General features: G+C 37.2%; 1 protein-coding gene across 2 annotated transcripts in view; it reads left to right on the top strand.

The window, feature by feature from the left end:
• Window positions 1-2,663: 2,663 nt before the first annotated feature.
• LOC145987626 (RING finger and SPRY domain-containing protein 1-like) overlaps window positions 2,664-12,844 on the top strand; it is a 60,486-nt gene continuing 50,305 nt past the window's right edge. For both annotated transcript variants that reach the window (XM_083122041.1, XM_083122042.1), the window contains exons 1-5: window positions 2,664-2,881; window positions 3,584-4,035; window positions 7,553-7,718; window positions 10,217-10,402; window positions 12,327-12,393. In XM_083122041.1, coding sequence (XP_082978167.1) covers window positions 3,719-4,035; window positions 7,553-7,718; window positions 10,217-10,402; window positions 12,327-12,393 — 736 coding nt within the window. In that variant the 5' untranslated portion in view covers window positions 2,664-2,881; window positions 3,584-3,718. The remainder of the gene's footprint in view (window positions 2,882-3,583; window positions 4,036-7,552; window positions 7,719-10,216; window positions 10,403-12,326; window positions 12,394-12,844) is intronic.

Consider the following 12,844-nt stretch of genomic DNA (forward strand, 5'->3'; position numbering starts at 1 on the left):
AGTTTACGTTATTAACACGTTCCGAATTCGATTTCCGGTGTCATTTTATTTAAATGTGTAGTAAATCTAGCCCCGATTAATGCATCTGTGCTAGACTTTGATTTTCTTTTATCATCTGGAAAAGGATTGATCAAGCATTTCTTTTGTTGTTTGCTCGTATAATGCTATCAATACTTTCTATGATAGCACGAGAGGCACGTGGCTCTCCCCCTAAATCCTCCAGTGCCCATAGGTTGGAATTTCCATCAAGCACGGTCAGGGTGGGGTTCACAGTAAATTTTTCATATCTTACCCTTGTCATAAGCCTCATATTTTACCTTATTATTATTATTATTGTTTTACAAAATATAAATTTGAAATTGAATTGAAAATGCCTTGGCGTTGTTGTCAAGTTCAGAGTTGAGTCCACTACTGGATTCAACTTGCTTCCTTTTCATAAACATCTATAAATTTGTTGATGAACAATTCTTCGATGCAGATACAGAATGTAACATTGTTATTCGTACACATAGAATTTCCGAGGAAAACATGTCATATCTACTAGTAAATATAATCATTTTCATATGTACCTGGAAATTAATGTTAATGAAGGTTTCATCAACAAATGTCAATAAAAATGTATATTCAAAGTGTATAAACAGAGTATATAATTTGTGTGAACAGAGAAAAAAACGCTGTTTCATGCAACATTGTTATTCGTACAGGCAAAAGTTTCAATCTTCCTCGCATACAGCACCACCGCTTTTCGGGCGATTTCGTGCAGTTTGCAACTTCGTAACAAGTTTGAACATCCAGGTGCGCTCCCCGTCAAGCGGAATGCTGGCGTAGGTATTGTTGTAGGTCTATCGTCTATCTATCAGCGTGTTCGAAATGGGCAAGGTGAAGGAACTTAGTTCCGATCTGAAGGGTGTTATTATAAATTTGGCTGTTAGAGGTTATTCGTTAAGAAAAATTGGACAACCAGTCAATAAATCACACTCCACAGTTCAATACTTAGTAGGTTAAACAAAGTTAGAGAGGAAGGTTCAACACAGAATGTGCCGAGAAAACCAAAAGAGAGAAAGACGGTTGAATAAACGTGATGAACTCTTTATTTTAAAAAGAGTGCGAGAAAATCCCCGACTAAGTGTTCCTCAGTTACGACCGTTAGTAGAAAATGTTGCTGGCAAGATGATGTCCGATCAAACTGTCCGATGTGCCTTGTGGAAGCATGGATATCATGGCAGAATACCACGAAAGAGGCCGTATGTAAATAAGGTGAATCGCAGGAATAGACATTCATTCGCGAAGGAGCAAATCCACAAGGACCAGGAATTTTGGGATAGTGTCATATGGTCAGACGAGTTCAAGATTAATATATACTTGTCAGATGGGATAAATAGGGTCTGGAGAAAATCAAATAAAGACAATGATCACATTAACACAGTTCCAACAGTTAAACACGCTGGTGATTTGGGGTGTAGTCGTCCAAAGATGTTGGTACCATCCAGTTTATTGATGGTATCATGGATACATATGTCTATTTGGACATTTTGGACATATTGAAGAACAATGTAAAGCAGAGTGCCCAAAAAATGGACATGCCGCCTATCTACAGATTCCATTGATTGATTGATTGATTTGTTGTTTTAAGTCCACTTTATGCACAGAAAGGCTAATCGGGACTGGACCTACAGTTTAAAGTGGAATCCGAACCACTATGTGCCTCCACCGGGTATCGAACTCGGGACCCCTTGATTACAAGGCGGCGACTCAACCACTGCGCCATCCGGGAGGCCCCAAATCTACAGATTCCAACAAGACAATGACAGTAAACATAAGGTGCGAGTACAGCGCTGTAGCGCGAGTTAACATGAATTGGCTAATAGTACAAACACCAGCTCAAAGTCCAGACTTAAATCCCATTGAGCATTTATGGGAAATTTTGAAGAGGCGAGTCCATAAAGCAGGCTTCAAGTCCAAACAAGAGTTGAAAACTGTTGTGCAAGCCGAGTGGAATAAAATAAGCTCTGAAACATGTCGTAAACTGGTTAATTCTATAAAGAACAGGTGTCAAGCAGTAATTAAAGCCAAAGGATACGCATCAAAATATTAGAACTGTCAGTCAATTTGCTCTGAATATACTTTTCTCTTTTATATTATTAAGTGTACGAATAGAAAAGTTGTACAAGAAATGGCATGTTTCTCTTTCAGTTTCATTTAATTTATTATTGTCATTGGTTATACAGAAATTGGGTAAGATTTTTATGTTCCTAATGATATTAGTTATTGAATTGTAAAGAAACAATTTCAAAAGAGTGTATTTCCTTTCAGATATTAAAGCATTTTCTTTGAAAACCTGTGTGTAAGAATAAGAATGTTACATATTGTACGTACCAGAGACTACATTAATCTGCCGTCTTTCACGGCACACCTCGTCCACGTATTGAGGGCCAATGATGTATGGCCTCCCTCTGTGGGTTGGCGCCCTTGCTTTTGAACATCATATATTTCGTCATTGACCTCACACCATAGAATATATTCTATTCTATGCTGACACTCATCGAAAATGATATAATAATAGCAAATTACCAGCGTCCTCGTCCGTCGAAATCGAGACGGACGAGGATTTATTCTCCTCACTGTCACTATTATTGCAACGCATTATCGCTGTCAATTGTTTTTCATCTCCATTTCGTACGTGACTGAAGACATCAGTAGTATTATTGCCGTTTTATCTATTTTCTATCCCGTTATTTGTGCTCTTAGACGTGTAAACTGTAAACTATTGTTTTCATAGTTGAAATATGAACATTATTAGATATTCATATCACAAACTTAAAGTCTACTGATACATTTGTTTTATGATGTTCGATTCAAGTTCGAGGATCCTATATTGCTTGTAAGTTGTATTATTATAACTTATATTTTATTTTCCCTCAATGTCATATGTGAAGAAACGGAAATTCTAGATCCGTTATGTTAGATATTCTAGCAAGTGTATTATATTACAGCATACTCCAGCATTGTTGATCGGTATTTTCTGTTTAAATTGCAAATGAGGGGAAAGTTCTTAGCTTACACATATGTTCTTTTTCATCCTCGGAAATAGTGTTTTTAAGGTATGACAGTTAAACCATGCCGAATATAAATGTCCTAGACTTGTTTTACTATGAATATTTATTGTTCATGTAAAATATAATTATGATTTTTAAGACAACTGTTATGCACTAGTTCAATTGCAAAATTTACGTAGCTAATTCCAGTAAATTATGTGTGCTCTTAATGCTATAGAATGTAGTACTTCTGGCTGATTGGTATTGTAGACACTTTCATTGCATATACACCACAATATATTGACATATTGCTACACGGAATCGTTTTCTGATGCACACACAAATGTTTCTTTCCACAGAGTTATATCCAATGTGCCACTGCATTCTTTCATACATGTAATCTTGCCATTAAATATCTTATGTGTTGTATTGTTGTCTTGTCCTCCATCAACCTTTACACAGTTTGCACTGGTACCCATCCTTGTATAATAGCTATGTACAAATAAACCATTCTGTTTCCTCAATACCATTATACTCTCTCTTTGCAGACTCACAGCAGAAGCAGTGACAATGGGTGCATTGTAGTGCTTTGAAAATTTGCAAGCAAGATGGGGAAAAGTGAAAATAAAACAGTCCACCAAGGAACTTGATATTCCCGTTGAGCCCTTCGAGAATCAGCATATATGATCATCACACAGTGGCTCGTCGCTATCCTTTTGATAAATTCACCGTTCAAGATTTTAAGTGCACTACACCGTGCATGGTTCTATGCAATTTATAAAATGGGTGCATGCTTATGTAAGGACCAGCCAACGGAAGAAAGTGATGTGAATGAACCAAATAACACACAGGTCCAGTCTATCTCAGCTACTGTTGATGCGGCTGACTGCTCCTATTTCTTATCAGCAGGCGACAGACTGTACAGTGAATTTTCTTCTTCATCGACCGTGGATACTCTTGTGCTGGAAACTTTGTCCGTCATAAGGACTCTGGTTGAGAAGTAAGTATATTGTTGTGAAGTCATACTGTTTGCCAATCACTAACGAAAGAACTCATGTTCTGATTGCGTAATGCAAAAATTTAAGTGAAAAATGCTGGTTCGACAAGGACTCGAATCAAGGTCTCTGGCATACTGTACCAACTGAGCTACAAAGCCAGTCCATGTCTGTTGCCTTTGAAAAAATGTTGATTTTGATGGTGCCTAGTTTTTTTTCAGTGTATAGATGTAAATTACCTTTTTTGCTGAAATTTCGGCCCAAGTTACTTTTGTTTTATTGAGATTTCATCATGCTACGAATGCAATTATTAAATGGTTCGGTTTCAATTTACGTCTGTTAACACATACTGCAGAGTTTTAGCGATTACTAAAGATTTTGTTCTATAGATGCTTTCTTGGTTAGGTTAGGGTTTATTTTTTTTAGCATTAAAATAAAGTCCCGGTAAGAATGAAGAATACAGAGAATGTCTCCAATTTGTTTCCTACTTCTTATACTCACTAAATATGCAGTCCTGGTAACGTATCTGGAGTTAAGATTTGGGGGTCACATGAAAAAATTATACACTCAGCCTACGTCTATATATGTTGCAAAATTACGTTCTTCATTACCGCGATCATTCTCCATACAGAAACATAGGAACCATGTTTGATTATATGAGCAAGTGACGTTTGGCATTCGTTGCGCTGTGTACAGCGTTGCCACACTGTTGCTTCGTTACTTGCAGAACATTAATATAATAGAGAACGACAAGGTAGAAGAGCATGTGGAATGCGGACGTCGATTAGAGGTAAGTTTGGCAATGGTGTTCGAGCGTTCTTCTACAAAAATGGCATCTTATGCAGTGAGGAAGCTAGTGCTCCACAAAACATTCACGGATAGCCTCATGAACCATTTCCGGTAAGGTTAGATTAGGCAAGCTTAGTTAGAATTTTGTTCCTAAAACAATGCAATACAGCTGTCAAAAAAAAAATACACTTATATCGGCTTTTTTCCCTATTTCCACACGTGACCTCCGCATTTTAACAACAGTTTCAGAAGGCCAAATTTAGTTAGTATACCAAAAATGAACGAAATTGGAGACAATCTCTATATTCTTCATTTGCTCCAAAGTCCCTATTAAGGGTCCCAGTTACTTCTACATTCATTCCCACTAGTCTAGTATACTTCATGTCGCTTGTCAACGGAGAATATCTTGTCCATGGGAAGAGTGCATGCTTGCTTAAGGTAATTTTTAAGTTGTTTCTTTCAACATAAATAACTTTTTTTTCAAATCCAAACAATGCTCATTACTGTAAGGAAGGTTCAAATTTCGTGTGACAATGATTTCCAAAATTCTACGATAATTAGTCTTTCTGCGATGAGAATTTGAAAAAAAATCACAAAACAATCAGAACAGTTACCAAAATTTCTACATAGCACATGTGTGTGCCGAACTGTAAATTGATTATTTAACTCTTATATCATGATACACATGTTTCAGACTTTAAATCAATACAATTTGTCATGTAACAACATTAATCTTAAAATAAATATTAATAACTTCTGTATCATGGACTGCTGTAATTCTTTTGTTCTTTTGTAACTGGCATTAGATCTCATTGTATTCTTGTCTCTTGAAAGTAATGTATGTGCATGTGCAGTAGTACGTTAAAAGCTTAGGCAAATTACAGAATTTCAGCCACTGAAGGAACCATAGTTCTCATCAATATAAATTCTATAATGCACATGCATTTTCCACATGAATCACTTTATATATGTGTGCTGATTCTTAATACTTTTTGTACAGAATAATTATTATCCTTCCTGTTCTGACATTCATATCTGAGTGGATTAGGCAGGTTAAGTTTGGTGTACTAAGCATTACATCTTGCTGCTCTGACATGCTTATGAGACGTGAGGGGTGTAAAAGTCATTACATCATGGCTACCTAAGTAATGAAGATTCACCCAGATAAAAGGATAGAATCAGTGGCAGCGTTCTGAGTACCTGTACGGTGTCCGCTAGAGTCGGCTATTAAAATAACAGTTTTCATATTGTGTACTAACCTTGACTACAGAAGGTGTTGAAAATGATGTCCCTCTGCTGCAACACATTCCTGGCATCTCCGAAGGAAATTGGCATTTACACGTGCAAGTTTGTCTACTGTAATTCTCCCGATTTCTCGTACAATACTCTCTTTTAACTCACGGATGGTGTGCGGATTGTCTTTGTATACTTTATTTTTTAGATTTCCTCATAAATAAAAATCTCAGGCTGACAAATTGGGGGACCTAGAGGGTTTTTGAAACACCCATTTCTTGTGAGAGGCGGCGGATAGATTTCCAAGGAGACTGTTCTAACCTTTGTCCTATCTCATCGAGTTTTTCCTCAGTAAGTACACGTGGGTTTTTCTTTCCATTTTTATTCAGAACTGACCCTGTTACTCTAAACTTTTTTAGAGGTTTAATATAGTGGTCCTATGTGGAACGGGAACACCAAAAAATTTCGATGCAAAACGTTGTCGCACTTCTCCACAATTCCTCTTTCCAAAGTAACACTCGACAAGATAAATCCTTTGTTGTAATGTAAACTTTTGTGGTGCCATATTAAGCCACAATCTTCAACACACGGACACGACGTAACACAACTTCCGAGGGAGGATTATACTGGCGCCAGACTGCAACATCAACAGAAAGGGAAAGAGATTGAAAATAACTGACTCTAGCATGCGACTGTAGTGTACCCCGATCACCGGGAAAGATAAGCGCTGTTACCGGGCCGCTTGTCACAGAGTCTCGTAGCGAATGTAAGGGAATGCTCTGTAGAAACTGTATTGAGCTGAACAAGATACATTAAAGAGTGAAATAGGATAGGATTACCTGTAAGAAAATGTTAGTGCAGCTCTCAATGGTCGGTACGTTGACCATCATTCTCAGTGTACAACTGGATACACTGCCATGTGCATCAGCTTGCCTGCCTCAGACAAGTTATTACCACAGTCGGTCCACTTAGCAGAGTGGTTAGCACATCCTGCTACGACGCCATGGTTCCTGGTTCATATCCCAGCCTGGGCATGTATGTTTGCGAGTGTTCTTTCATCATATCATCACTCATCGCCGTCTTCTCAAATTAGACAGAGGTGAAATAAAATGAAGCCAATCAATCAAATTATTACCACATAATGTATGGTAAATCATAGTATAGACATTCATCTCAACCTATGACAATATTTTACTTCAATTTGATGTGTGAATAATACGTTCTTGCACTACATGTAGAATCCAATCATGGCCCATGAGTCATTATATATATCCGAACCACCCATTTCATCAGTTCATCATTCATTGTCAACTTAGCAATTAACACAAGATGTCTATTAGGAAAATATTACATTGACCATTTCTGAGTTGTAAGTAAAATATGTAGCAAAAGAAGCATTCAATCTCGTAAAGTGTGTTTGTAATATCATTAACTTGATAGAATTAGTTAAGAAGGAGTTAATGCATCTTTGATTTATGATTGTTATTCTCGTCTGTTCAGTGAGCAGGAACCACCCCCATCCATGATGAAGCTTCATGTGATAGCAGACAAGGAGGATGGATGGATTCAAGTGGTGACATCCATGGTGAATGTCATTCCGATGCACGATCCGTTGGGGCCAGCAGTCATCACTTTGCTGCTGGACGATTGCCCACTTCCAACCAAGGTAGGGTCACATTCATTCCTCTTGGTGTACAGTTACAGACTAACCCCCATGGTGGAGTGGTCAGCATCATGCACTGCACAGCCAGAGGTCCCTGGTTAGGGCATGGATGTATCTTTCTGTTTTTTCATTACTAATTTCATGTGTTAATCATTCATGCACATCATCACGATTAATCCAAGAGGTAGAAAAGGTTGTCAAATAACCAAAAATTGAAATAGAAAAATAGAACCAGGATAATATATATAATAGTATGGGAGCACTAATATTACACAAGGTCCTGCCTTGTTTCAAATAGTAATCTCACAAACATCTCTGTAGCAACATACCAATGGAATTGATAGAAGAAAGCAATATTATAAGTTGAAAATTCTTTTAATCATTATTATTATTATTATTATTTTGTTTCGCTATATATGGAATGGAGATTCATTGGTGATGTTATTGGCTGTTATAGGCAGTGGCGAAGCATGACATTTTTAGGTAATCATCGCAAGACTTGCCAAACGTCAGGATCAATCTTTCAACCGGGATGGGGGATTCCTTCATTGATAATTATAACAGTGTTCATACATGACGTGTGAAGTAGAGATAACCAAATCCATTTTTTTCCCCTACGGAGTATATGATCGTAAAATAAGAAAGACAAAACTTTCTTAATAAATTCTATCCAAAAAAATGGAAAAATTGTTAAACCTCTCCCTCCGAAATACGGTTAGTAAAATTTCCAAATCCAAAATTTTAAATTTTCAGGAATCCTGATATTTTTGGCCATCCCTGGTGTGAAAATGAGGTATGTTAGGAAAAAGGTTCTGTGTGAGTAAGTATGTCTGTCACCTCGAGAACAAGAATCTTGATCAGTCTTGTGTCATTTGTAAGCATAGTAAACACAAAACAACAGGAAGTACTTCACGTCTTATAAAGCAAGAACAGTTTTTTCCTAAATCGATATTTGAACCGCACGATTGAAAAAAATTAAAGGGATAAATACTATGAAGGAAATACAATGGATACAGAACTGCTTTTTCCCCTCCGTTCTTTCTAGCACTTACCTTGGGGAAATTTATGGTTTTGCTTACATATTTTTTTTTCATATGCACCATTACTTTCAAGTATTCTGTGTAAGTTGCGTTGCGATGCTCTTCAATATGTGTTTTCTCTTAAAAACAAGACCGTTGCATGCTTTACAGTAGTTGACATTCAGAGAAGTTTCATGTTGATGACGTCACAGAAACCCTGTCATGTTTGTAAACAAGGGGGCTGAAAAAAAGTCTCTTATGACCAGACCTTCAAGAGCAGGGGTGGGGGAAACCGTCGAAGGACCTTGGATTCGCAGACCTGCTGCGATGGGCCTGCCCGACATCATTGAACTCAACAGGAAACTTAGCGGGACAGTTGGGCACGGGGATAGAACTGGTCTCTCCTTTCGATGTGCTAAACTTAGTGGATCTCTTGCTTATTTCTAACCGTTTTGTGGTGTCAGTTGACCAATTTTGCTCAAATATGCGAATATTCTGACTTATGTTTTACTTAAAAATTTTAAAAAGGAATATCTTTATTATTTTGCTTTGCCATCGCCGCATCTCCCGATGACCGGATGCCTCACCTCTCCTCTGGTTATAGGTATGTCGGTTTATAAGTAAAATTAACGCTGGTCTCTGTGGCAGAGTAGTTATCTTATTGTACTTCAAAGCCAGAGGTCCCAGGTTTGAGTCCTGGTCAAGTCATGGATTGTGTTTCTCCCATTACCTCATCATCACGATTAATTCAAGAACTACAAAAGTTACATAAGATAACCAAAATAGAGATATAAAAGAAAGGTAAAATTTGTCACATAATTCTTGCCTGACCATTTACTTGAAAAGTCTGCATGTTGTTATTATTATTATATGTATATAAATGTGTTCCATATTTCTCGGTCTTATAAAGCAAATATCTAAATATGCAATGTCTTTTTCAAAGGCGAAACCCAGTATAGTCACCAGTTTACATATGTATGTACACCAAGGAACATTTGCAATTGTATGTCAGGTTGATAATATATCTGTACATTTTGTTTTGGTTCTTTATCAGTATTGCAAGAATTTTGTGTTGGTCCATCCTTATTATTTAAAAGTTATTCTTAGTGCAATAATATTTAAATTTATTTTGTATTTATTCATGTACTTTGTTTCTGAGTTCTATCCTGCTTAGATATATTTTTCAGGGCTACAGTGTAAAAAAATAGGAATGGAATAGTAATTTGGAAATTTTGAAAATTATTGAACACATGAAAGTTAAGTCAAGTTTTCAAGTTATCTGTTTAGTGCTAAGTTCTTTAACTTCCACATGCTGTGTATACTTTTGGAGACAAGCTACATAATGGTAGAAATTGAGAGGCAGTACATGATGGAAGGTTTGTTTCTCAGGATGGAGTGTAAGTTGTAAGAATTTCAGGAGGTTTATTGGATGTACAGTCAGGCGAATGTATATTAACAGTTATGTTTGTTTTTCTGTTTCAGGAGTCTGTGCTAAAACTGTCAAATATTTTTAATTTGTCGGCCCGGAGTTCAATTCAAGGCAAAGCGAGCCCCACACAGCAAAGGAACGTGTGTGTCGTGTTGGGTTGCATAGCAGAGAAACTTGCAGGACCCAGTAGCATAGCGATATTAACGCAAGGAACATTGGATTACCTAATTGCCAACCTTGTAAGTATTAAGTTCCTTTCATTGTTTGTTTGTTTTCATTACAATTTTGTACTAAATTAATGGATTCATTGGTTGATCTGCTGTTTCACTGCTACACAAACTGGCCTCCCACTCCAGTGTTCATCACTGAGATTTTGTCTTCTATTTTTAAAAACGGATCTTTCCGCTCATTCATACACTCTCCCAGGACTTAAACAATTGTCTTTGTACTGAACCTTCATGCTGCTGTAGATTTCAGAAGGTTTCATTCCCTCTGACCACAAAAAATGAATAACACTTCGTTGCTCTTCTATGGTGCAAGTCAACAGTGGAGCAGCCATGTTGTACGAGCTACTGTGCAGGGGCATAATGCTTGATCGTCATGACACCTTTATGGCATGTCGCTAAGGAATTATTTTGAGTCCCAAAATACAAATTTCCATTGTGCATAAATCTCCATGAAGTTTGGAATAAAATTCCTGTTATTTAATGACTTCCCCTCATACCAGACTTTCAGAATGTCAATAAATGAGCTCCATTATATGTTCTACTAGCTGATTGCGTGGGTATTTATTTATCTCAATTTTGTATTAGACAGGAAAATAATGAATTCTAACTATAGTATAAAATGTAACTAATTTTAAATGTGATCGTGAATGTCATCAATTAGCTTAGCGACTCCGAAAACTATGGATTCGACACTAATGTAGGGTCATTTGTGGGATTTTATTTTTCACCCCCTCTCACCTCCCATGCCGATAGGTGATGAACTTGAAGTTGAACCGCATTGGGAGTGTCATGAAAACTATGGATTCCATTCGCAACACAGCCTGAATGTTAGACAACCGGAGAAACACTATCGTTGTGCAGAATTGCATAGAGTCACGGATGTCTGTTTGTGCGTAATTTAATATCACTCGTTTGTGATTATTTTTACATGCCACCCTTTCCCACCCCACCCCTAGGGGTTCCAGGGGTGTCTTACCCCAAAAATATTATTTCCAGATTGCAAGTGATACGTGTACCAAGTTTTGTTGGTTAACTCCAGGCGTTCGAAAGTTATGCCAGAACAAACATATATACACACACCCACACACATCCATCCATTTTTATATATAGATTAAGGAAGCCTTGTAATTTTACAGTAGCTGAATGGCGAGGAAATTTCGCATCACTATTTCAGTGCGTGACCCATTGAGAAATGATGAAAGTACAGCTTTTTTTATGTAAAAGTACATATTCTAAAGTGAAAAAATATAATTACCTGAAATTTATTTGTTTCTAGCATTATAATTTGCTGGCGTTTGCCATTTTTACTTGGCTACAAAAAATATATAATTTGTGAAAGTTTGAGTTTAGTTTTAAGTGCACTTCATGCACAGGTAGACTAGTTTGGACTGGACCTACAGTTTTAAAATTTGGCCCAAACCAATGTGTATCAAACCTGGGAACCCTTAATTACACGATGACAACCTTATCACTACATCATAATACAGTAAAACCTCGTTCATCCAGACTAATGGGGGATAAGTTGACTGGTTTATCGAATGTCCAGATGAACTGAAATAACCTAAAAGAACAGTAGAAAGTGCATTAAAACTCAGTTTATAGCAACAAAACACGTTTGTTATGGTGTATTAAAAAACACTATACAGTACAGTACAAAGTTTGCGGGAAACAGAATTTCATCAGTGGTTGACTGCCTTTTCTTTGGGAAGTTCTCTTGTTGACTTCTAGCCACATTTAAAACCTTGCATTCTGGTTGTTTTTTTTTTTCCTTTTGCCTTTTTCGGATTAAGCAAAATCCAGCTTATCGGGTTCTGGATTAACAAGGTTTTACTGTAATTACATAAAAATCCTGGTACTGCATATAATACTGCTGGATGTTTAAAAGTGCCTGATTTGTGATTTCAGATTGAATGTAATGATTTTTTCTTTTGGATAGAATGAAGATATCAACCCCTCTGTGATCCTCTTCTCACTGATTGCCTTAGAGAAGTTTGCTCAGACAAGTAAGTTTCAAATGTTTTGTGTCAATAGTTCTTAATTATAGTGGTGTATGTCAGTATGTGTTGGAAAAATTTTATTATTATACCTAGTCTGGCCATAAATACTGTTACAAAGTTCCAGAGGCTGCAACGCTGTCCGTTGTGAGGCGAATGAACGAATTTGGTGGTGGAATGTGTGATGCTGCTGTAGGAAAGGAGACACGTAACCCATACAGGCAGAATGAAATAGAGTGAGTACGAAAAACGGGTAGCAGTGATAGCGCTACACAGAGTTGGAAAAACAGAGTGTGAAATTTTCAACATGCTTAAAAAACTGAAAATCAGTCGCATGTTTGTGTACTGGACAATCCAATGGTTCCTTGATACTGGGTCCAGTCAGGATCGTCAGAGAGAAGGCCCTCCATGAAGTGCAAGGACTCCAGAAGCTGTGAAAAGGGTGGCGGCGCGTGTGAGG

This window comes from Lepisma saccharinum, chromosome 5 (genome assembly GCF_977018435.1).
Source record: "Lepisma saccharinum chromosome 5, izLepSacc3.1, whole genome shotgun sequence".
Lineage (NCBI taxonomy): Eukaryota > Metazoa > Arthropoda > Insecta > Zygentoma > Lepismatidae > Lepisma > Lepisma saccharinum.